Raw genomic sequence first — 26,937 nt, 5'->3', positions numbered from 1 at the left:
AGTTTGTTCTGAGCAAAACGAGCCATTGATAAAGTGCTGTTAGCGAGCGCCTATTCAGACTGACACAACGCCGAAGGGAGTATTGTGGCCTCCACCGCCTGTGCACACCTATATATCCAGCTGTTATGTTTACGTGGAAGACTAGGTACTCATTTAAGGCTGAGTCAATCTAGAGGCCCAGGACTGGTTCTGACACCACTTCCCAGTGATGTTTGCCATGGCCAGGCATAGATCTCAGGTTTCTGGGTTCGTAGAAGAGTGTGCTAACCACTGTGCATTGATGACTTTACTCTACTGATGAGTCCTAATGAGGACAAAACGCATGTACAGTTTTCTCTTTGTTTCATCACTGCTGCCCAACGGGATGGCCACATTTTCGTCGTTTATTTTGATTAACTAGGCTGACAGCATTGCACATGCAATGTGGTGGTCACATGACATGCATGCAAGGCATGATGGGAGTTGTACCTTCCTGCTGTGTGTGAGGACACATTTGCGAATACTTAATTCCACTGCACCACTGATACACACACACCATCACTACAGAAACAAAGACAAACATCCCCCGTATAGGCTGAACAGACTATTGGGGCAAGTGCTGGAAGCGAGCGCCTATGAAGGCCGGCACGATGGAGTGGGTGGCCAGCACCACGCCTGGCCGTCGTTTGTCTCCCAAGTGGCGATGTTTACACACCACCCCAGGTACTCATTTGAGGGTGAGTCGACCTAGGGGATGTCCACCGGTTCAGATAATCGTCACTGGTGGTTTGCCTTGAGCGGGAATAGAACTCGGATCGCCGGGTTCGTAGCATAGCGCGCTCACCGCTACACCACCTCTTACCATCACTACACGCGCACACACACACATCTCTGCTAGACTCACACACGAAGGAAGGTACACAGAGGATATGTTATGTAGATGAGCACACAAGCTATATTATGATGTCACGCCTAACCTGCCGATGCATCATGATGAAGCCAAAATGACTATTTCTACATACGCTCGCCCTAATGGTCCCACATTTCATCAAAGGTCATGTGTGCACGTTTCTGTGCCAGCAAGTGATGTACGTGAGCGTTTAGAAAAAAAATTAACTGAGTAAATCTGGTCATCTTCCAGGTCGATCGCGATTATTTTTTTATGATTCGGTCCAGGTCAGTGAGGTCTGTGGAATATGCGCCTGTGCTCGGTTTGTCCAATTATGTTTCGCTTTGCAACTTCAATCACATTAAGAGAGAATGTATTTGATGAAAATCATTTAAGCTAGATGTTACAAATGAAAAAACAAACAAGCATTAAATTACATTTTGATCAAACCTCTGCCAAACTCTCCCCCCCACGCAACCCCGCATCTTTGACTCGCACTGTTAATTTCCTAAGAGATGAATTCAACTGTCTCTTCATTACTTCATTCGCCATCTCCGCTCGCACAGTTAATCTTAGGTTCGAGCTTCGATGCAGACAATTTTTAAAACTCACACGGCCGTTGGAAAGTTTTGTTTTGGGGTTTGCCCGGCATCAATACGTGACACACTAACGGGTCCTGGGCAGTTGTCAATAGTGACACTATTAATTGGCTTTAGAACTGTTACACAGCGAGCGAGCGAGTGAGCGTGCACATCGTTTGCATTGTAGTGGTCGGGTGATTTATGCGGAATTGGATCGACAAATTTGCTGCCGCATTAGTCACATAGCAGGCAACGCGCACATCGCTCGTGCTCTGCTTTGATCTGAAGTTTAGTTTTCAGGGACGAGCTAACCACACACAATGGTGACCTTTATTTACCCAGGAATACTACATCACTGAGTGCCGTGGCTCGTTCTCGGGCAGATCCTGATACATTCGGATGGCTGGGTTTACTCTCCAACACGACGGCGTGCTGAACTCGTAACTCATTGGCACGTTTTGTTTACGTGACAAACCTTACTAATTGGCTGTGTCGGGTGGTGGCGGGTTTAACGCCGCACTTATATTTACGCGATCTAACCCAAAACACCTCTTATGGATACATTGGTCGCGAAAGCATACTACATGTTAAACCTGTAATTTCCACTCATGAGTTTTTGGCTTTGTGTCGGAGAAAATAGTATTACCTAATGGGGTGAAATTCCACACAGAAGTATTTAAGAAGTAATATTGGCGCTTATAATGCACCTTTCACAAATGTCTCCAAGCACCAATTCTCCTGCTGCACTGTAATATGTTTGCGACCTCACAGCCCAAACCTACAGCGCCTGGTATTCCGTGACTGTCGCCTATCCAAGCACGAAACCAGAATAAGGCGGAATGATGTGGCTCATGGTGATTCGATGAATGGTCCAGATTCAAGTTTAGAATTCGAGCCAAGAACGCACTATTGGGCGCACTCCATGCCACCGTTCCCTCTCAGCAGAGATTATCCCTTCCAGCGACGTGTTCTGCCCAAGCCAAAGTTACTTTTCTTTACATCGACCAATCCAGCAACAGCGTCGAAAACACAAACTCCTAAATTCGCAATTGGACACGTACAATTATGAATTCAAATGCATCATCAAATTTGGAATTCATCATTAAAATTTAAATCCATGCTTACATTCCGTACTAACGAGGCTAATCCCCGCTCAGCTTTTACTCGAGTAAATGAACTTGGGCACACGTTCAAGGTGATATGCTTGTAGTCAAGGCCAGTGGATGCTTTAATACACGCGGGCAGGGAATCCGATGCAAAACGGAGCGGCTGTCATTGGTGCGCCTCGCTGCGACATTAAAACGCCGGCTCGGCACTTTTAGTTGGTAAGGGAGGCAATGCGCCCGAGAGGACGTCCAGCGCAGAGAAGGAGCGATACGTCCGTGCTCAGATGCAATTGAGAGGGATGGCGAGCAATTGGGGAGGCCTTCATTCAGCAGTGGATTGATCATGGCTGGCTGTGATTGGTTACATGTAGTGGGTTTCGAGTAACCTATGCAGCCACTCGTGGCTGAAAAAGTCACTCCAATGAATTGTAACCCTAAATCAGGACAATTCACTGTTGAATCACCGCTCCTCCAGAAGTATTCCCCGAAACACTGAAGTGCTTTTGAAGTGAACGAGCAGGCGGCCTTGGGAGGCGTGCCGTCAGGCAGTGAATGGGGGGGATGCTGTACCTGTGACCTGTGTTAGTGCAGTATACATAAATGGAATTCCCCTTTTAGAGTCGATGAGTGTGTGTACCCTGATTTTTAATAAAGTGTGCGTGTGCCGAGCCCTGCGAGCCTTTATAGTGAAGTAATACGGCAACGGGCATTGCCTTGTGCAGGGATATTTTATTATTTTTCCACTCGCAGGTTCCCTCTCCGCCGTGGCCGGTCGGTGTTTTGTCCTGCTGTGACTTTGCACCATAATTGGATATTAATTCAGCCCCGGCACGGGTACAGCTATGCAAGCTTGACACAAAGGGGAGGCATTATGAACGCAATAACAATGGATCGATACTAATGCCCGCGTGTTCGTTGAGCACATTCCTTCCCATTGCTTCCAGTTCTTAAAATGCATTCTCCCTGGTGCGTCAGAGCCACGTGCTTTATGAGAATAATAAAGGTTACTTACCCGAGATAGCTTAGCTGAGTCTCAACGCTATTTTTGTGTGGAGGTGGGGCGCGGCGGGGGGGGGGGTGATTTGCTATGTATTCTACCGTTTGATTAACTTGTGGGTCTTTAAAAAAAAAACAATTGGACCATGTTTGACACAGACATGCCCAACGAAGATGCATTTGCGGGTATTATTTGGCAACTCGTATAAGGCCATGTATGCAGTCACACGTGTATGGACCGGTCGGCACGCTCACTGCATCGTGAACCGGGTCACCTGAGTTCCGTTGTGATATTCTAACCGCCACGATAACACAGAGCGCTTTGATCACGTACTGCATTCGCACTGGTTACCGAACACACACACTCAGACTCACATAAATACAAATATTGTACTTGTCAACATGCAGTTGTAAAGTAAAAAAAAAACATATAAACAATAAATCCTTTCCCATAATTGTGGCAACTCGCCTGATGAAGCTGGTTGTAATCACCAGCGAAACGTCGTACTACTTAAATTGTAAATGTGGGTTTATTCTCCAAAACACGTAGTAAATCATTGGCACGTTTTGTTTAAGTGTACCGCTGTGTGGGATGGTGGTGGTGGTGGTTTTAACGAACCATTTATATTTACGTGATCTAACGTAACAACAACAACAACAAGAAATAAACCCCTTCTCAATGAATTGTTTTCTTTTCCCACTGCAGGCTTCTCTGCGCCCGGGCAAAAATTACAGGTCGGGAATTTGCGGAGCATCGCTCATCCACCCGCGGTGGATTCTCACGGCGGCGCACTGCATTCGGAAGAAGTGAGCAGAACATTTGAGGCTGCCGCCACTTTGGGCAGCCTTCGTTCGCGAATATACCCACGATGCTGCCCGCAGACTTCCCGTCTGCGCCCAACGACGAGATCGCATCAGAGATGTACTCCCCGGGTTCATTGAATTGACAAAAGTGAACATATCTGAAAAATAAAGTCTTTTAGGTGAATACAAATATTAATAAATCAGACCTCGATGAGAAACATTTTTGACGATCCGAGATTGGCAGCGGCATTGCTCGGATGGCATCACTTCCGCAGATTTCCCGTTAAAATTGGTTTCCCCGTGGCACTGAGTGACAGCCGTTTTGCTATCCTGATGACAGACACAAATAAAACACGAGGTAAATTACCTGACATCACGAAAATGATCTTGAAACTTCGTTAAAACTCCTACAAATTTGAAATCCCAAAATCATCCTGAGATTACACAATCCCAGTTCGTTTGTCACTCTACTACGTCCCAACCCATTGCCAAGTCAGCTTCAAGATCGCCAAAACCATTTTCAAGTTCCTCCACGGACCAGCTCTTGCCGGGCTCACTCCTCTCATCTCCCTCTAACTCCCCTTCACGTGCTCTCTGCGCTCAAAATGAAGGGCTTTCGTAAAGGAATACTCTGATTCAATCTTCACTCAATGGGAGAGCGCTCATTCTCTGCTGCTGTCTTTATTATCTGGAATTCCCTTCCTTTGGCAGTGTCCTCTGCCGAGATCCTTTCCACGATGGAAGCCGAGGCTCAAGACCTTTCTCTTTATCTTCTGTGAGCATCTCTGCCTGTGAAGTGTCTGAATTTTGTACTTCTGCGATAGCGTCAAATCAACTCCACCTCTAGCCTGTAGCATTCCACCCATCATTTCCCTGCTTAAAAAAAAATCCTTAAAAGCTCCTCTCTGTCAAACTCTCTAGGTGAAGCATGTTACCGCCCTCTTTGTACAGCGTCTTCATTTGCAGACGCAAATAGCCAGTTTACAAAACCAAATTGCATTGTGTTAGTGTTGTATTGAGGAGATGCCGAGTATGAGAGGCGTAGTTGGTCAAGGCCAACCTAAAATGACTTTTTTTTATTGGATAGTTTTCAACTCCATCCTCACTGGTTGCACTTATTCTTCACCTTTTACGCAGAACGAGTGTCAAGGCTCACTCCAGTCAACCGGTGCGAGACGGCCGAGCATTCGGATTACAGGACATACCCCATTTCTATCCTATTTAGCAGCTCTAACATTCGAACACTGCCCTTTACAGGAAAACCTTTTGAAGCCAGACTCTGCGTGACAGTGTTAGGTCGCCACTAGAAAGAGCACAATTGGTGAAGTGGAGCCCTTGCCTGGGTCTTGTCTGCCACGTCTCCTGCTCGTGTAAACCTTGCTTTCTTACGTTTTCAGAAATACCTTTCCTTAATTTTTTGAAATCTATTGATTCTTTTTCATTCATAGTTTTTAAAAGCATTATTTCAGCCCCCCAAAAATATATTTAAACTCCACCAAAGAATATTTTAACCCGCTGCCTCTGGGGCTATGGTTAAACATCTGGCAGTGTCGACAGAGTGTGATAGCTCCCGACAGGGTAGGATTCATGGGTGAGTTGTGGATACATCTGAGTGTTGGAAAAGTTCCGCCCTGACACCGAGACAAAGCGATGCGCCACTGTCAATGATGTCACGGGATTTTTTGATGTCCACTTTCTAGAGCAGACGTGCTCTAGAAATGCCATGCCACACGACTTGAGTGGCTGCTGCTGCAAAGAAGTTGCACCTTTTCTGGCCAGGGCAGCCATGAAAATACAAACCATCAGGCTGTCTCTTGTACGTACGTACGTTAAACTTCTTTCGCACCGTACGTAGCCAACCGCGCCAGTCAGAGGCGCCGGGGAAGGACACCAAACTAAACACAAAAAGAAGCGCCAAAGAAATACGTTTTTTCAATATATATCTAAAAGTGCATCGCTCTGGTGGATTCCTAATATCGGAATGAAGAGCGTTCCAGACGGCCGCAGAAGTGCGTCTGAGAGCGCGCGATGCCTTGATGCCCGATTTTATTGCCAAGTTTTCTTGACACAGTCTGCCGCTTGTTTAGGGAAGCCCACACTTGGCTTAAGTAGGCGTGAGTCTGCATACAAATTTTAATTTCTGTTTTTATCAAAACGGCAGCTGTCTCTCAAGGGAGGGGGGAAAATAATAGAGTAATCGCGCTTCTGAATACATTTGTAAGTTTTATCCTCGTTTCTTTTCATGTTTTTTTTTTACGATCACTGACATAGTTATTGAAAACACGGGTCTGGCGTCAAGGTGATGAAGCCCAGGTGTAGAATATTTTGACGTGAATTCCGCATGACGACTGCAGGCCAAATTCTAAACTTTCACGAGGCACGCGTCATTGATCTCACTTGGAACAAAATGGAAGCACCGATAAACACATTCGACGTGATTTTTTGTTATTCAAATAAAAATTCCTTAATATTTTAAATAGCAAAACTCAGGCCTAATTCTCCGTCCGATATTGCAAGTTGGGACACGTGTGTGTGTGTATATATATTCATACATTTTTTTTTTTTATCCAGTCGTAAGGACCAGCCATGAATACTCAAGTATCTTTCCTGGTCCACATGAGCGAACACGAGGAGACTCATTAAGCTGTTCCCACGAGCTCTCGCCTTTAAGGGAAAAATTTTGTAGATCTCATTGTGTTTTTAGGGATTTTTTTAAAATGTGAATTATTGCTAAAATGATCCAAGAATGTCTGTTTGTGTGTAACGCGGGTGACGTCCCTCCACGTCGACCAGCCCCCCTCATTAATAAACATGAGCGGGTGACGTCACTCCACATGGGGCTGGGGGAGGGGCGCCTCCTCCCCCCTCCTCAGCGTCAGCTTACAACCCTCATTACAAAGGCAGAACCCTCACGTCACGCGATCTCTGTAACGCTATTGGAACATAGAAGTAAAAAGGACGTCATGATGAACAAGGGATTATAATCTTTAAATGAAATAGGTCTGTGTCACCGCAGTCTTACAAATTGCACACGAATGGATGCAATGAATATCACGTCGCGGTCTGATTTTCGCTTGAATGTTTTAGATTTACTGCAATACACCCGTCCTTGGACGGGCTATAGGCTAGTACATTATAATTAGACCTCCTTTACCAGTACCAAAATATGGTACTGGCAAAGTAGGTCTAATGATGTAGATGCTTACCCCGAGCCCTCATTACTTTGATAGTGGCATTGTCTTTGAGCTGTACGCCTTTTGGCGTCCTCTGGTCTAGCACCAATTGAGACGAGGCTCAATAGAAAGCCGTCCATTGGTGTGGACCAAACAGATTCAAGGACAATGCATATCTTCTTCTTTGGTTCTTTCGGTAAAGTCACGTAGAATGAGGATAAAATAATAGATTGATAAAATAAAATAACACAATAATATTCTCACGACGTTTCGGCCACAACACAAGCGGCCTTCATCAGGTGAAGGGGACGAGACTGTCTGGAGGACAGCGCTGGAGTGAGAAAGCCACGCTGAGATCACGACCTTTAAGCTGTGTGAGAAGAAACAAAGCGCCTTGACAAAGGAATTAGCATAGAATTTAGCATTGAAATAGCTGAGTGATTAGCTTGTAACTGGTCACAGAAATAGCTATGTTAAAGTCAGAGCATACACATTCACCGAGGCACCTACAAGCTAATCACTCAGCTATTTCAAAGCTAAATTCTATGCTAATTCCTTTGTCAAGGGGTGCCTCTGCGGATGTGCATACTTTAACTTAGCTATTTCAATGCTAAATTCTATGCTAATTCCTTTGTCAAGGGGTGCCTTTGCGGATGTGTATGCTTTAACTTTAACATAGCCTTTTCTGTGACCAGTCACAAGCTAATCACTCAGCCATTTCAATGCTAAATTATATGCTAATTCCTTTGTCAAGGCACTTTGTTTCTTCTCACACAGCTTAAAGGTCGTGATCTCAGCGTGGCTTTCTCACTCCAGCGCTGTCCTCCAAGACAGTCTCGTCCCCTTCACCTGATGAAGGCCGCTTGTGTTGTGGCCGAAACGTCGTGAGAATATTATTGTGTTATTTTATTTTATCAATTTATTATTTTATTCTCATTCTACGTGACTTTACCGAAAGAACCAAAGAAGATGAATCCTTGCAGTCACGAAAGCTTTAAATCGAAATTTAATGCATATCTTATCAGAGTGTTTTTTTGTTTGTCTGCATTTTGAACACAAGTGTTGTGGCTAATGCACACATGATTCCTTGTAAAAAGGTTTCAATTTTGTTGCCAGAAAAAAAGGGGAAAAACCCTATTATTATTAGTTCATTATAAGTCTCCATAGGAATGGCAGCTAGACCATTTTGTAACGGTTTAAGGTACAGACCTGGATATTAATGAATTATATTGTTGAGTGGTCATGATAAATTCATTTTACCGTATTCTCCTGATTATAATGAAACCCTCCGGAATACAAGACTCAGCTTGTCATTAATAGAGTCATGCAAATTTGGTCTCACACACACCTACTGGATTATTAGACGCACCCCAACTGTTTTTATTTTATTTAAAGCACACAGGGAAAAAGGTGTTTCTTACATATCCGGAGAATAGGACATCACCACTCCTCGCTCACCTTCAGCTTTGGCGTGAGCAGTTGCATGGCAAGTGATCTCTGAATTGTTCAAATTCCTTGCAGCAGGTGCGAGCCTCGGCAAAGTAATTGCAGAGCAGACATTAATGGGTCCTCAGTGTCACGAGGAGACCTTCTCTCTTCAATCACACACTCTCTCTCTCTCTCTAATCTGTCTGCCACACGAGTCCGTGGGACCATTAAAGACCTGGAACGGGTCACTTCCCTCTCCTGACCTGGAGCGGTGGTCACGATCGCCGAGCGACCGTCGGCTCGAAATTAAACCGTGCCGTGTTCATCCGAGCGATGCCTGCCTAACCTATTGGCGTCCAACCCCCCCCCCCACTCACCCATATGTCAGACGTAGGCCAATAATTCTCATAGGAACAGATCGCTTTGCACGTGTGGCATAGTTGCTGTGAGACTCCGCGAGTCTCTTTAGACAGCGGCAATGAATGCGAATAGACTTGGAGGGTGAACGGACAGTCTGGACAGTCTAAGTTGCCACTTCGCTGCATTTGCACTTTAGCAGGAATTCAGTCCGTACGTCTGTGTGTATGTTACGTGTGAAGGGAGCCCGTGGCGCGGCGGTCAATGCACTGTTCGGTGGACTCAGCAAACCTGAGTTTGACTCCTGGCCACGGCTCTCATTATTGGTTCGTGATATCTGACCCGATCCTAGCCCCTTCCTCCTCCTCTTCAACAACGCAACCCCCACCCGCCCTCATGACTGATGCAGCTTGGGCAGGCCTTTTAGAATTGGATCAACAAATGGGGCTGACTCTTGTTATTGTTGTTGTTAATTACTGCACGCGAGAAATAAACGTGATTGCTCGGTGGGACTCAATACACATAATAGGTGGACGCTTGAGCGAGATGGTGTCACACCTTGTGAACTTTGCTGCATCGGGTATGTTGCGTTTATAGAATGAATGCAAATGAATTTGATCAATGTATTGAATTAATTAGTGTGGCAGGTGTATATGTGGTGTGACATAGCACACGGCATCATTAATTGATTATGAGATCGACTTGGCATGTAATGGTTCACACCCACACCAATTTAATTGTCATGATTCAGGGTTACAATTCAACTCACGAATTGATTTTTTTGGACCTGTCTTTTTATGCCCCGATAGTACTGTTTCAACTGCAGCACATTTCCTGTCTGGACTGCTTCTCTGCTCTGTAGTACAAGTGGTCTGCATAACTTCAATCTTTATTCTGTAGCATGTGCCTTGTTTGTACCGTGTGTTTTGTACTCTCTGTCTAACTTATACTATCTGTCTCACCTTGTCCCTGCCCGTCCAGTTTGTATTTTCTGCTTCCTTTACGCTGCCTACTTTATAAAATCTCATTTCTTTTTTGTTGCCAGTACTGTCTATCGTTTATACACAGTCTTATTGTGACCATTATCCTGTGGGGGTGGCGGGGGAGTATGTATATAATTCGCACGGCTGCGAAATAACCGACTCCCACCCAGACGATTCAATGAGTGCGTCAGGAGCGTACGGAACGATTTCACTCGACGCGATCGAGTAATCGTTTGCATTTGCGAGAATCTACTGCTCTTCAAATGACTTCGGCAATGAATTGGCAGAGGGGCGCTGAGAGAGTCACGCGCCTCCCATGTCTCAACGAGGCTCGAGCAGCCTTGTGGTGTTGGGATGGAGTCAATCATAATCCCGGATTTGCACAGCTCACATCGCTTCGCCTGCTGCAACAATTTAACGTCAATTTGGTCCGAGGCTTTAAACTCAAATAAAATGCTGACTGGAGTACAAACTGAGTTTCCATCAAAGTGTCAATCAAATTAGGCTTTGAACATTTCCTTTAGATTGGCAAATCCACGAGTGTAACACTAGTCTATTGACTTAATAGCTCTCTTATGCCCTTGTGTTTTGATTTGACATAAAAGGAGTTCCTCACTGCCTGTGAGAAAAGAAATATACACACAAAAGGTTGAATTTTGCCTTTACATTCTGGGTTTCAAGTAGAAAAATGGTTAAGAACTGAAATTTGTGATGCTAAATATTTCAGAATTGCAAATTCTTATTTTATCTTATCCAATACATGCAGGGGGGATGATGGCGGAGTGGTGTACTATGGACCCGGCACACCTAAGTCAGATTCTTGACCGTGGCTATCATGAGTGATGAGTAATAGCTGAATTAACACCAGTCCCTGAGTACTCTCCCTTTACCCATCAGCGTTGACCGACACAGCACGAAGAGGTGATTATCCAAAAGTAGCTTAACTATAAAACTAAATTTTATTTTATTTTAGCCACAAGGACCACTTGAGCTATATAGCTCTTTTTCAGAAGCGACCTGACCACAAATGATAGGTCAACGAAGTGGACCTTTCGTTTGGACATTTATAGCAGTAGCCAAATACTCTAAAGGCACGATGTTGATTCTAAATGCGGAGGAAGAAACCGGAGGACCCGGAGAAAAACCCACGCGACCACGGGGAGAATATTCAAACTCCAAATATACAGGCGTAAAGGTTGGGATCAAACCCAAGACCTCCTGCATACCAGGCGAGGTAGTTAACATCTCACCACCGTGGCACCCTGACAAAGGGCCGTGATCATAATCACTTATATATTCAAGGCAAAGCACTTTATTTGAAGAATTATATGGCATTTTATTTCGTATTTTAAGAACTCAAGTCATACACAGATTATGACCAGGGCAATTGTACTCGAAACATACAATCAAATTAAAATTATAAGTGTCATTTATTTACTCATGAATCCCTAAGTCTTGAGACTGTTTGTACCAGAAGGGTTCTCCTTTTGGATCTAAAGGCACGTTTGTTAGTTCGTTCGTTATTAATTTACTTTATTCTTCCCTGGGGGCCAGGGGCCATTGAGCTGTTGCAAATTGAATATATTGGCGTGAACAATTTTGAGAAGGGACTTACGAATTTTTTGACATTCGGCATTGCATTATTCTACAATTAAAATACTTACATTTAAACAAAGCAACACTAACGGATATGATACGCTCAGATATGAAACCCCACTTCAGCAGCAGCAGCACGTTAACATTTGGCTACAGCCACGCAAACAACGCTGATCAGTGAATCAAGATGCACTCTGGGCAACATGCAAACGGCTATAAAGCTTGCAGCGCATTAAGGTAGCTAAGACAATACTCCGTCCGCTTTAAGTGAGTACTGCTTGCCGCAGTAGCTCGCAGGCGCTGCAACAAATCTTTGTCACGGTGAACCGTGAACCATGGTCGACACACACACACACTCTACGTCTCTCTCTCTCCCAAGGCTTTCACGATCGATCAGGACGCAATAAAAAGTTTAGCGTAAAAAAAGCAAAAAAGACCAATCCACCTCCTTCCTAATGCTGATGAACTGATGAGCTCGACCCAAGCAGTGTAGAAAGACGCCTCGTCTACGGTGTTACATGCATGTGCGTATGTTGAACTTCTTTCGCACAGCACGGAGCCAACCGTGCTCATCGGAGGCGCGCGGGAATGACAACAAAACTAAACGCTACAATCAGTTCTGAATAAATGAGTTTTCCATCTAGATTTAAAAAGTGCATAAGCTCCCAGTGGTTTCCTTACATCGGAAGGAAGAGCGTTCCAGACGGCCACAGAAGCGCATCTGAACGCGCGCGATGCCTTTGTTCGACGGCCTGCCACAAGCCGCCGCTGTTGCGAGGACGGCCCGAGTTTGCGTGCTGGCTCACGCTCCCTGACCGGATCAGCAAGGTGCGTCATGCGACGTGGAAGAGCCCCACTTGAGTGACGACTGCGACAATTGGAGTCACTGGCTTGCCCCCGGCGTGTCAGTGAAAACGGGACTGAGCCAAGCAAGAAGTGAATGGAGTGGGTACCGTAGCGCCTCCACGAACCCCTGTCGCCCGCCCGCTGCCTGCCGTAGAGCCTCTTGCAGTGCCGGATTAAGCTGGTGCGGGGCCTGTGGCATTAGTTATAAAGGGGCCCCTAAATAAATAACAGGTCCCTGCAGGGTGGGCTGGTAGGACAAGTCTCTGCGCTGTCTATTGCTGATTTTACACCCAACAGCACGAGATTTCACTTCGTTAAAGTATTGAAAGGGGACGGACGGACACATGAATCTATTGCAGGCTGGTACACTCAGTTTAGGATGGACGGACGGACACATTAATCTACTGCAGGCTGGTACACTCAGTTTACAACTTCGTTCCTACCAGTAAAAAACACAAATATTAAAACACTAAATGTTTAACTTGCACAGTAAAGTAATTGTATTTTTTTTAAATTTGCTATACAGCCATATAATCTGACAAATCGCTAACCTTAAACACCTAGTCGTTCGTAAAAGTTGAAGGCGGTATAGTACTATAGTAATAGAGCAAGTGCAGAATCACTGGATCGGAATTGATAGCTTGAAAGCATTTAGCGCGGGGCCCTTGAAAGTGCGGGGCCCGCAGCATTGTGTAGCTACTTGTGCCCCTAGGATAATCCGGCACTGAGTGAACGAGTGGGCACCAAAACGCCTTACCTAACCCCCTGTCGCCCTCCCTGCCTCTGCCAACCCGCCCGCCCGACCCTCTTTGCCCACGCGCCGCTCAGCGCCGACGGCAGCCTGCCCGACTTCCACGCCGTGCTCGGCCTCGCCGACGCGGAGGCGGCGTTCGGGGACAGCGCCGATGAGCAGTGGCTGCAGGTCGAGCGGCTCCACGTGCACGAGCAGTACGGTCTCGGAGAGGGCTTCGTGCCCAACGACCTGGCGCTTCTGCGCACCAGGGAACCGGCGAGGCTCGACGACAAGGCGAGTGAGACGACTCGTGGACACGGCCCGCGCCCGCTCGGTTCAGCGACAATGATCGCGGTTTTTTTTTTGGCTTGACCCACCCCCGGCCGGAATTGGGTCATTCGACGGGAGGGAGGTACGAGAACCCAATCGACAGGAGGTAGAACAAAAACACAACGGGCTTTACGTAATGCACACGCATAATGTACGTTGATTACCATATAAATAACCCAACCAGCATTTCCATTTTTTGGTGGTCTTTCGGTAAAGTAACGTTTCGATCGCAACACAAGCGGTCGTCATCAGGAAAAGGGGGTTAGCCTCTAAAGGCAAACTGTTTACAAAGGTTTTAAATGGGTGTGGCCCAAGTGTCAGCAGTATGGGCGGGGCAGCTATTGTTAATGTAAGTTATGGTCCACTACGGCACACGTGATGGTCCACCAAGATGCTCATGGTGGGTTTCCACCAATTGGAGGGCTGCCAGGTGAAAAAATGACCATGTTCATGTAAGATTTGGAGAGCGGCCTCCACGTCGAGCGCGTTGAGGTGGCGATGTTAATGTGAGAAATGTAACCTGTTGATGTTAAACCGTTATAAATGGTTTGCCGCTAGAGGCTAACCCCCCTTTTCCTGATGACGGCCACTTGTGTTGCGATCGAAACGTCGTAGTTATTATTTTCTTTGAACCTATTTACGTGACTTTACTGAAAGACCCAAAGAATATGAATTCCTGCAATCACGAAAGTCAGCATTTCCATTTATATACATTCATTAACCCCCCGCCCCCCCCCACTTTGCTCAAGAAGGGCTCACAAGAGACGTCATCACATCTACCCCTCTATTTCAGGAACGAAACAGGAGGATTTCTCCACAAATCTGGCTGTCGTCTGATGAAGCTAGTTGTAATTACTGGAGAAATGTCGTACTTCAGAATGTAAATGTTGTGACTTTGCTCTCCAACACACCGGTGTGCTGCACTAATAACGAATTGGCATGTTCTGTTTACGTGACAACTCTTACTAATTGGCTGTGTCGGGTGGTGACGGGTTTAACTATGTATGTATATATTTACGAGATCTAACCCAACAAAATCCTGTGTTGGATTGGTCTGTTAAGTTGATGAAATGTAAATATTGTAATTGAAACATGTTCATGTTAATTGATTACTGTAGCCCATTTAAAATAGGTGGCCCCTGTATTGTGATCTGTGTATTGTACTGGGCTCGTGTTGATTTACAAAACAAATGGTGGCCTCGCATTGATATCACGCCTCCTGAAGGCTGGAAACCCCCTAAAGCTCCGCCTCACTGTGATGTAGCTGATGTCGAAGACTCTCCAGGCCCTGCCCTTTGCCTTTGATCTAACGACACACATGGCAGCAGAGGTGTCAAACTTTTTTCAAACGTTTTATAATGAATTGAGATATCGAACTGATGATTAATTAGTAGAGCAAGAGCTTGCTTAATTAATTGGATAGCCCAGATCAGCTCTGCTGCTGAAAGCTTTGTTGGCATGCCGGTTGTATGTGTGTATGTTTAACTTCTTTCGCACCGTACGTAGCCAACCGTGCTACTCAAATGTGCGGGTTGCGGTGCACTTTGCACCAAACCAATTTTGCTTGAAGTCGACAGTTCAATTTCCACTTACAAGTGCCGGGTACAAAAACTAAAATTATGGGTAAAATACAACAAATAAATCTTGCTATTTACATTATGTTATAAAAGAAGATTCCATAGAGAACTCTCACAGATAGAGTGAGACTTCCCTGCAATGAGAGGAATAATCTTCACATGACAGCCCGATTAATGGGTATTTTTTTCACGTGCATTTCAGCCAAATTAAGTGAAAAAACACTTGAGTGCAATACTTTTTTTGCGTTAATTAATTGGCAACCACGCCGAGACCACCAACTCAATGCCTCTGAGAAGCCAGTGAGCCAGATTCGAACCCCAGGATTCTCAGCGGCAACCTGCTACATCCTGCGACTCCTTTAGCCACTTGGCTTCTTCTTATTCCCCACGGAGCACAAAAAAGGCACACGGACAGCTGTGAAGTGGAGGTTAGAGTTCGCGTGCGGCCATCGTCTGTGAAAGCGTGTCATTATGTGCCCTGTAAAGTGTACTCCACGAGAGTTCGCCAATGCTAACGTGGTTTACGAAATGTTTCAACTCGAATCCCCAATTGTGAGAAATACCCACGGGTGAAAGTCGACAAGGAGTGTTTCGGCGCAGTGATATGTGATATGAACACCGGCCACACGAATTCGATTTCTGGCCACGGCGAACACCAGTGGCGAGTGACATCTGTACCGGTCTGGGCTTTTCCTTCAGCAAACCTAGACAGACCAGCAGGGAATTAATATCAGCTGGAGCTGTCCAGGGCTGAGCTCAGGAAAATCGTTCCCTCCTTGAACCCACGCTTAAGCCTGAAGCCCCGCTGACCAGAATGGTGAAGTATGGGATAACAAACACCCATGATTGAAAGATATAGGGAAGCCTTCAATCAGCAGTGGATTGATAAAGGGCTATGCATAAAATGCAACACATTTAATGATAGCTGTGGACATGTAGGTGTAGTATATCTTAGGAAAAAATAAACTCCGTGCTCTCGCCTGGTAAAATCGAGGACGAGTGAGCGAAATGAAGATATGAACTGCCCTGTAGCATTTTCTCCGCAGAAGGTTATACCCTGACAGTGCGGCGCTGGAAATATTAATCATCAGCAGGAAATATTAATCAAGGGATGTTGGTATTAATTTAAAGCTGTATTGTATCTTTACAAATTTGGTTTTGACACCGGCACATAACATCTTGGGATATTTTAAGTGCACCCAAATTAGCTGATGGCTCGCTCGTTTGCCAGAATTAGCGCAGCATGCCATTAGGTTTTGCAACTTAATGCGCATATTTTTGATTCGTATCGAAATATTGAATTTTCTTCAAGGTGCTTCCTACAATTGAACAAAGCACTGTGCTTGCACATGTTCGGGGAATCATACGTTAATTTGTATTCCAGAAAGTTTGACACCAAACATTGCCTCTGCATTTTTATTTATATAAAAACTCACGATGGTGGATTTTTGTATCATGCCGCCTCTAAAGGTGTGAGTGCGATGCGTGTGAAACTCAATTCCATTAATGCAGACGTTGCGTTAATGCCGCTCGTTAAAAAGTGGCCCCAGCTTCGCAAGCCTGGCCGAATTTACGGCGCTTAGGGTGCCTAATTAAGATCATTTACGAGCAGGGATTGTGCTCTGAAATTACCGCAAAGCAGCGCTGAAATTTGACGCGAAAAATGTTTTAAAAATACGCAAATAATTCCTGTTTAATGTTTTAAATGTTGCGTCCAGGTTCGCGCATGTGCTTGCTCCAAATGTTCGAATACCAATGTCATAAAATTAATTTCAAATTCATCCAGGATAAATGTAATTCCACACCTGGATCACAAAGGATATATTTTACCCGCTCGCCCCACAGGCAAAAAGTCGAAAAATGTCCTTTTGAGCGTGAGTGACTGTGTGTGTGCGTGTGCCTAAAGGACAGCCTGTTGTAACAGACATTTTTAAAGGTTAAGTCTATGCTGTATAAGCTAAATTAAAGCCAAGCAATCTGATTCAGATACATCCAGCAAAGCTGGGCAGCTCCCGTTCAAACACGCTCGTGCAAACACGCCAGTGGCAGATGATGAGCTCCGCAGGCATGGTCTGCAATGCCAATGACGCAGCCACCCCCCCCCTCCGCACTTCACCCCCCTCCGCGGGTAATGCAACGCTCCACTCGCTCACACCAACCCCCTGCGCCTGCCACCCGTGGTTAATGGTACGCTCCGGACACGACTCTCAACCAGCTCACGGTGGCGGGGGGAGGGGGTTGCTACTTACGGCACGTGCGCAAGTGAATTATTATGCAAAGGATGGCCCTGGGTTTCCTTCATCACCACCACCATCATCATCAGCAGCCGCAGCCCTGACCAATCCATTGCTGGATGAAGGCCGTCCCAAGCCGTCGCCGTATCTCACGATCGTCCGATTGCACGAGGACACCGAGCAACTGCGCACGAGCTGATTTCCTCGCTCCACCTCCCCGGAATCACGTCCTCTCCTGTGCGATGAGACTCACGGTGCAGGCCGTGCCAAGGGGATGGTTATGTGTTTTTATTAAATCGGGTGTAAGAGGGACTTTCCGCGGGGCCACGGAATGGAGGTAGGGACCCTTGGCCAGGATTGAGGCCCATCGCGCTGTGTGTGTTGGGTGTCGGGGTAGGTCTCGTTGAATGTTCGCCAGTCCCAGCCGGTGATGTCGGGCCATCACTGCGTTAGAATGAGTGGCAGAGGGGGGGGGGGATATAATTAAGGGTTAATGCTCGGTCGTACTCCTGAATGTTACGTCATGGCTCGTGATTATCAACCCACGATTTATTAGATTGTTCCGTTTCAAAACGTGGGATGAGTTCAAGGAAGCAGCCTCACGTCCGATTATATATTTTGTAATCGCATATTCCGATGGATTCATTAATTAAAACTGAAATAAGACATACGCCTTGTGAAACGCTGTTGGATTAAAAAATAAGTCCTCAATTTAGGTGGAAACAACATGGAATTTGTATAAGAGAATTGCCTGTACTGTAGAATAACATTTTTTTAATAGCTTGCCTTAAAGTATTTCTTTAACAGGAAGTCTGATATGATTTACCGCCACCCGCACCGCTTTAATCTGGATTTACTTAGGGGTTTTTTTTGGCATGTGTTATGAGTGCACTTGAACTCGGGCGAGAGACTGCGTTTGAAACAACCCGAGCCTCCATTTTAATTGGTTGCACTCAGAGGGAGGATGTAGGGAGGATGCCTGGCAGGTGGAAAGACGCTCACCCCACGTCCCAGTCGCCCACACCACCCCCCCCCCCTTGGGAATTCTGGTTAAAAGGGGTGAAATTTAACAGAAGCCGGAGGGGCGGGGAAAGAATTGTTATTGCCTTATCTATCTACTCATAGTCTCAGCAACCAGAGATTAATGAGCACTGCATTTTTTTAAACAAAAATTATTGGTGTTAGAGGAGAGATGGGGGGGGGGGAAGCAGGTGGGGGGGGAGCAGGTGGGGGGGCAGGTGGGGGGGGCAGGTGGGGGGGGGCAGGTGGGGGGGGGCAGGTGGGGGGGGCAGGTGGGGGGGGCAGGTGGGGGGGACATGTGGGGGGGGCAGGTGGGGTGGGCAGGTGGGGGGTAGGTGGGGGGGCAGGTGGGAAGGGCAGGTGGGGGGGCAGGTGGGGGGCAGGTGGGGGGGCAGGTGGGGGGGGCAGGTGGGGGGGGGCAGGTGGGAGGGGCAGGTTGGGGGGGGCAGGTTGGGGGGGGGGGGGCTTCGCGACACGCTCGTGTGATATCAATGTTACCGGACCTGTTCAGATGATTAAATGCACGAAATAATTCTCCCTCTGGAGCTGAATTAGCAAGATAGGTGATGTAACAGTCACGCGCACGCACGCGCGTCCGTTTTTGTCGTGCAGGCCTTTGCTTTTCTGCCCCAACCGCGTGTGTCTCTGCAGCCTTGGCTTTGTTCGCTTGTTCTCAGCCAAGTCTTCTTATTCTTTAAAATAAATAAATAACGCCGCCTTCCTTATTAAAGGAAGGCGTTTCCTCTCAACTTTAAAGCCACGATAACAGAATACACCTCTTTGATTTATTCCACCGCCGGCATTACGCGGTACATGCTCTCACACGAAACTAACTTCCCTGTTACACCTCCCTTACCAAACTGCAATGCCAAATACAACGTTCTCTTTGCCTCCACAGCAGGGCCGTATTATCCAATAGCCAGAGTAGGCACTGTGCCTCGGGCCTACGAAAACTAATTTTGACCACGTTTTTTTTTGTTTGATGATTAAACATTTTTTAACCAAGATTTATTCTTCAATACATTTATTCACATAACAAGGATAGGCACAGTGTATATACAAAGACGCAGAGTCAATCGGTTTTTTTTGTTATACAATTAACACCGGAGATTAATTATTCGAGATATTTTCATTGCAAAATTAGCAATAACATCTTCGAATGGGGCTTTTCGCACCATCTCATTCTCAAGTGACCAGTGCAAGGGTCTTAACATGGGGTAAGCAGTAGTATCAACTGCAGAAAGTTATGACTGATGGCACACGAAGCAGAAGTACCTAGGGCCTCCAAGAAGAACCTTAATCCAAGAACCTTAATCCGGTCCTGCTCCACGGCCTGGTGTAAATAAAGTGCAGTTCATGGGTCACCTACTGAGGCCATCATGGCATACAAGCGTGCGTCTCGTGGCTCACAACGCCCAGCCACGTCCCTCGTCCCATTGTGAACGGTTAAGCCAAGGCACTCGCGACCCCGTCTGGTGCTTACTGGCGGGGTGAGCGATCGTGTAGTGACCGACAACAGCGCGCGACGATTTACACTGGTCCTGGGGTCTCGCCAAGGTCGGCGCAGCCTTAAATGAGTACCTGGTGTGGTGAGTAAACGTCAGCACTGGGGAGACAAAGGCGACCGGGTGTTGTGTTGGCTACCCACCTCCTCGTGTGCTCGCAAACAGCAATTGCCACGGCAGTCTGTTTCAGAATATACATTGTCTTTGCGTGCTGAAGTTCACTGTGCGTGGTGACGCAGTCGTTATCACAGTGTGCTGCGAACCATTGCGTGCTTGTGTTACGCTCAGCCAACCTAGTGGAGTCACAGACCAGTTGCATTCATCACTTGTTAACAGGGCATATTACGCCTATAATGATTGCCCCTGACCCCGAGGTTTGATGATATGTCATAATCCAGTGTTGCAATTTGATTCAGAATCCATTTTTTTCTATAGTTTGGTGAATAGAGCAACTTCTGGTGACCACAGGGGTCACGAAACCTCATTACACGCACGAGACGCAGATTCTAAAACATTGTCAATTCTCTCGTACGTGCGATTCAATGCACGTGCCATGGTACTCGTTTCAGGCTCTGTCAACCGAGTGGAGGGCCAGAACCTGCTCTGCTATCACGTGCCACTGATGGTCGGGAATTGAGTGTCAATTGCTGGATTCATAGCCACTGCACCACTGTTCCTCCCTTAGTATGATCAGCAAAAGACGAGGATCCCCACAGATGGCTGACACGGGCTGTTGGAGCAAGTCTCGTAAAGCGAGCACGTTTTTGAGGCCGGCACGGCACGCGAGGAGGGTGGCGTGTCCATCGCCGCATCTCTGGCCACCTTCGTCGCCCCAGTGCTGATGTTAATGCTCCGCACCGGGTACTAATTTGAGGCTGAGTCGACCTAGGGGAGGCCCAGGACCGGTTCAGATAATCGTCACCGGTGTTGGCCGTGAGCGGGAATCGAACTGGGGTGCGGGGTTCGAAGTGCAGTGTAGCGCTAACCACTACACTGCCGTTCCCCTCAACACACAACACACACACAGGCACACGAGTGTATATGTACGTATTTGCATTCATAATTACACAAATAACAGACAACAGGCGGATTTTCACCGTTTTGTGAGAGAAAGGAAAAATACATGCCATTCAAGATTATCCCGAGCGACTGTGCGAATCAATGTGACTGCATGAGATACACCTAATGCTAACTTCAATCCGCCGGTTAATTCATACAGTCTATTAACTCATTTAGCAACACCTGCTAAATCCATTGTTGCTTTGAAGAACCCACCCATTTCCCCCAAACGGAGAATAACTCTGATCAATCATTGCACAGCTCCCCCTTGCACAGCAAATGACAAAGGAATATGACCATCAAGCCCCACTTGTGTGTGACGATTGTGCGTGGAGCGGTGGCTGGAGCGGTTAGCGCACTGCGCTCCGAAGTCTAACAGCCGGAGTTCGATTCCCGCTCATGGTCAACATCAATGGTGAATATCAAATGTGGTCCTGAGGCTCCCCTAGGTCTATTCAGCCGTAAATAAGTTGTGCAAACATCGCCATTGGGGATGCAACGGTTGGTGGGGCGTGGTGCTGATCATACCATCCCGTCATGTGCTATGATGCCCTTCATAGGGGGTTGCTAACAGGACTTTCCACAATAGTCTGTTAAGGCTATAGGGGGATCTGTATCTTTGTGTATTTGTGTGTGCACAGTCGTTGGCACTCTGTGCTACGAACCCAGTGACCTGAGTTTAGTTGCTGACCACTGCTTACCGCACTGGTGAGTGATATCCGAATCGGTCCTGGGCCCCTCCTAGGTGCACTAGTGCTGGCCACACCACCCTCTCATTCACCGGAGACATCTTGATAGATGCTCACTTACAACACTTGTCCCAACACTAGCTGCACAGAAGATGTGCTCATGAATTACTTGTTGGTGACCTGGATTTGGTTTCTGGCCATGGATAACATCATTGGAAGGTGGTATATTAACCGGTCACTGGGCCTCCTTTGGTTAGTTTGGGGCGCCGTGGTGGCGAGATCGTAACTTATTTGGAATTTGCATGTCTCTCTCCCTGTGGTCGCGTGGATTTATTTCCGGGCCCTCCGGGTTTCCCCTCCACATTTAGCATCAACATTCACGCGTTTAGAGTACTCGGCCGCTGTACATTTCCAGTTGATGAGTCGCCTTGTCAAGCTATCATCTAAAAAAGAGCTCGAGAGCTGGGCCTTACCCAATCATATAAAATATACGTTACAGGCTTAAACAAGTACCTGGTGCATGTACAACATCAGCGCTGGGGAGACAAAGGCAGGTGGGTGTGATATTTGCCCCGGCCCACCTTATTATGCACTGTGCAGGCATTCATAAGCTGCTCATTAATAGCACTTGCACCAGCAGTCTGTCAGGCTAGGTGATTTAATCTGTTTATTTGCGTGGCCTTCTGAGACGAATGCCTGGAGAATAAAATGTTGGGTGGGTTTCTCAAAAATCTATGGGCCTGTATCTTGCCTGGGACTCTCAGAATGAAGTGTTTTGCCTGAGACCACTGCTAATGATTCAGGGACACGAAGGAATGCTCGTCTAAATTCACTGCGCACACGGGTGCACACCTCCCTGATGTGCTTTCACGGTGTGCCGCGTGGTGTTTGGCTTGATGTCCGACGTTTCGCTGCATGTGCTGGAAGCTCTTTCAGCAGCTGCAGGATCTCCCAGCAGGTGGAGTGACATGTCGGACATCATGCTGAATGACACGCGGCACAACCATTGGAGCCCATCGGAGAGCTACGCAGCACAACCTCCAGCGTAGTTTGTGCGTACACACCGTATTCCCTTAACATCACGCCGAGCCTCTTTGCTGTTAACAATAGTGCCGCACAAACATATCAATTGACGAATATCCCATGGGCACACGGGCATCTATTCATTAATTACTGGTGTGTAAACAAGCAGAAATGCATTCTATTCATTCATTAATGTCGTATGGATCTTCAACCAACCACTATGCATTAATTAACGCTGTGCAAACGCACGACATGCAGGACGTTCTTAATTAATTTATACTACTTACACACACACATGCTCATTAATGCTGTGTGGGTGTACAGAACAAATATCAATTAATGCTCCGTAGACATACAAACAAATATGATCTCACTGCTGTGATTGGAAAATGCAAACAATCGTGAATTAAACAAGATGTTATGCACACAATGCCCCACTCAATGCGATTGGCCAAAATCCACACTGAGCTTTAGCTTCGACTTTGAGATGCGCCACCACGGCCACACTTAAGTGCAAGTGTAAAATTTTAGCCACACTTGTGTGTGCGCAGAGGTCAATATATATATTTTTACCGATTTTTTTGACAGCCCGGAATTTAAGTGCTGTTATTGGGCTTCTTGGCACGCACTATTCGGAGCCACTGTCAATCCTCGCCGGCTCGGTACACAAGCACCTATTGTCCGCCTCCCGAGAGGCCAGGGCGTGCGGAGGCGGTGGTACTCTCGGCGCCTCCCTGCAATAAGCGAGGGGTCTCGCTCGCGGAAAAAAAAAATAGAGAGAGAAAAAAAAAGCATCGTTGCCTTCACCGAGAAAGTGGGTCACGGTTCTTACCGCGTGAACTACGGAACCCCCCCCAGAATGATCGGTCGTGTTGTGACACCGGACTTCCTGCCGAGAGGAACTGCGACTAAAATGTGCTACGCTCTTAGCGGCTGCCGGCATTATTATTATTTTGACCGACGTAGCAAAGGTTTGCTCATGATCGGCCGGATGTGTGCGCGTGTCAGAGCACCGATGCAGCTCTGCTAAGGTCCTGTGTATAATAATCATAATAATAATAATCATCAAACAATTCTGACGTACAACGTGCACGGAATTCCTGCAGCGAGTCGCTGGCACCAGTCAGACGTGCGGAAATCCACAACTTCTGCACATAATTAAAATAAGGTTCTCGTCTGGCATTATTCAAATGGCCTTAGCCTGGTCATCGTTGCCTAAAAAACAAAATCATGATTTATTTTTACATGCCAATATGAGGATCTATTCAGCGGCTTGCTCAACGAGAAATTCACCGACGTCTCCGCACAGCTGAAGGCCACGGTTTGGCACATTTCTTGCGACCAATAGCTCCTGCGATCAACTTTCATCGTTTAACATCTTATATTGTTCCACGGCGCAGTCCTGGACTTCACACTACGTCGCCACCTGCTCACTCGTCATAAAAGAAAAAAATCCGTTTACTTACCAAGATGCTAATCCAGCACAGACGACTATGCCGCTGCCAATATCTCGTGCGGTATCGAGCGTAATATCCCGAAACATCAACGTGGATGAAACGAAACAAAGTAAAATATTGTTTTCCCATTCAAATTAAGCATAGGGACATCTTTCGACGCCTGTGGTAGACGCGTGTATATATATAAAGCATATACAGCCCTGAGCCAGTGGTGGATAGTCCATATTCCTGTGGTGCAGGTAATGGTCCTTAGACAAGGCAATAACTATTGACACAAAGCGATTCGCATCTTTCAAACCGTGTAGGGATTAAGGGCTGAGTCCACCCCCAACCAGAATTTGAACACACAACTTTGCAAGTTATCTGCCATGTACTTTCCCATTGTGTAGCCCAAATGGATATATCATGATTTTAGCCATAGTTCACCACACTTATCAGAGCATATTCGTTAAGTGGCGTGGAGTGGGGTGGGGGGGGGCAGAGGGCAGGACCATCTAAGGTATCACTCACCACCCGTGTTAGCTATGGCCGGGAATGAAACTCGGGCTTTCCGGATTATCGCGAAAAGTCTGTATACAAACTACAATAATGGCAACAGTCGATTATTAACGATAATTTTTACACACCCGCTTCGCCGTGGCCAGCCACCTTCGGGCAGAAGGGGTCCCAGATATTCCGCAGACGACAAGCCCGAGGCTAAGCGCCCACATGGCAGGCGAGAGATTGAAGGTGGTTGGGCTCACTGCCCTACACACGTAGGGGGCAACACTCGAGAACGTGGCGTTTTTATGGGAGGGCGAGACGAGGGGAAGGGGGGCAGGGGCGGTGGGGTAGGGGGGAGGCCCACACCTGCGAGCCCCGCCGCACGCGAAACAGCGAATTCGCTCAACGGAAGCCCTCTACCCGAGCCAGAGCCTTACTCAGTCGAGCACTTCGCATTCAAAATGCCGAAACACATTAATTGGCTGCCAAAGCACTTGGCACGTGCGCCGGCACGACGCGGCCGTCGTGTTCGAGGCGTCGTCGGGAGAGACGGCGGCAGCGGCGGCGGCGGTGACCGCGCTCAGCATGCGCGGTCGCGGATCCCAATAATGGGCGCCTTTGATAGGTGGCGTTGGGGAAAAGGAGGCGATTGAGGAGAGAAGCTTCGCACTCCGAAGGTCCCTGCTGTGGGCGTACGAGCGTGCTGCGCTGGCTTTGCTCGGGTGTGGGGGGCAACGCGTGTGTGTGTCGGGGGGTGAAACATTTTGGTGGTGTTGCACAGACGCGAATAAATATCGATGACCACATTCATCATTGAGGCTGCCTTAAAATGGAAACATTGACAGTAAGCTATAATAATATATTATCAGCATCGGCCATGATATTGCCACTGCTGCATGAAGGCCTCCCAGTGCTTTTGCCATGTCTCGTGCTTTTGAGATGTGACGATGTGTCCAGCGCATGTGAACAATTTTATTTCATTCATCTCCACGGCGGACATCCACTCAGGCGAATCTCTTTCCTTCAGTTGCCACTCCATCCCTAGCCTCGACCTCTGGCCATGATCCCTTTCAGTGATGTGTCCTGCTCAAGCCTAATTACCTTTATTGGGCGTCAATATAATTTGTCTAATTTGCAATGTAGTCGGTAGGGAAATTGCCCTCTGCAATGAAAAAGCATTGAAAAAACATCAGCCTTCATCAGCTCACAATGAAAGTGTTTTCTACATATGTTTTACTCAATATATGTATATCTTTATTTCAATTATACAACACAAGATGCCGACTGCCCAAAGCAGAAGGCTATAATTATTCTTAATACTACACTTGTTTACCAAAGGAAGCCTTATCGAGTTTCAACAGTCTTTTTCAGGACTACATGCAGCTTTGCAGCTGCGTGTAATTCCAGTAGAGTAATTTTCTACAGGTACATTTTCAGTTATTTGGGTCTTTCGGTAAAGCCACGTAGATAGAAAAAAATAAAAATATCACGACGTTGTTTTTTCACCTGATGACGATTGCTTGTGTTGCGATCGAAACGTCGTGATATTGTTATATTTATTTTATTTGCTTTTATATCTACGTGGCTTTACCGAAAGACCCAAAGAATATGAATTCCTGCAGTCACGAAAGCTTTAGGTCAAGATGTACATTTTCAGCATGAGGATGTTTGGCCAATGCCAGTTGCATCGTTATTTTTTTCAGCGATGGGAGAAAACTGAGAAAGGAGCTGGAGGAAACCCAAAGTAGACAGAGGGAGAGCATACAACTCCACATAGAAAGGTGCCCAAGTTGGGGATCGAACCCTTCCTGCTGTGAGGCACACGTGTGACCACCGCGTTAGAAAATAAACCTATACAAGGAGGAAAGCCGACACCGCAGGGCACATCCTCCTGACATGCTGATGTGACCGCCGATATTGATTCAATAAAAAGAAAACGTAAACTCATGAATATTATCCAAATTACGTGTAGAACCAGATGAAACGTGATGATATTTGTGTGTGTGCGTGAAGTCATTGGTGACCGGAATGAGACCATCTACTCACAATACTTGAGAACCCAGTTTGTATTACAGGCGGCTCCTTGGAT

General features: G+C 46.8%; 1 protein-coding gene across 1 annotated transcript in view; it reads left to right on the top strand.

The window, feature by feature from the left end:
* The window catches only part of LOC116945960 (plasminogen-like), a 77,836-nt gene that overhangs the window by 31,382 nt on the left and 19,517 nt on the right, over positions 1-26,937 (top strand). The window contains exons 8-9 of the mRNA XM_076069636.1: positions 4,258-4,358; positions 13,567-13,765. Coding sequence (XP_075925751.1) covers positions 4,258-4,358; positions 13,567-13,765 — 300 coding nt within the window. The remainder of the gene's footprint in view (positions 1-4,257; positions 4,359-13,566; positions 13,766-26,937) is intronic.

Source organism: Petromyzon marinus, chromosome 25 (genome assembly GCF_048934315.1).
Source record: "Petromyzon marinus isolate PM22_M1 ecotype Great Lakes invasive population chromosome 25, UKy_Petmar_22M1.pri1.0, whole genome shotgun sequence".
Classification (NCBI taxonomy): Eukaryota; Metazoa; Chordata; class Hyperoartia; order Petromyzontiformes; family Petromyzontidae; genus Petromyzon; species Petromyzon marinus.
Note: the sequence above shows the minus strand (reverse complement) of the source record. Positions and strands in the feature narration are given on the sequence as shown.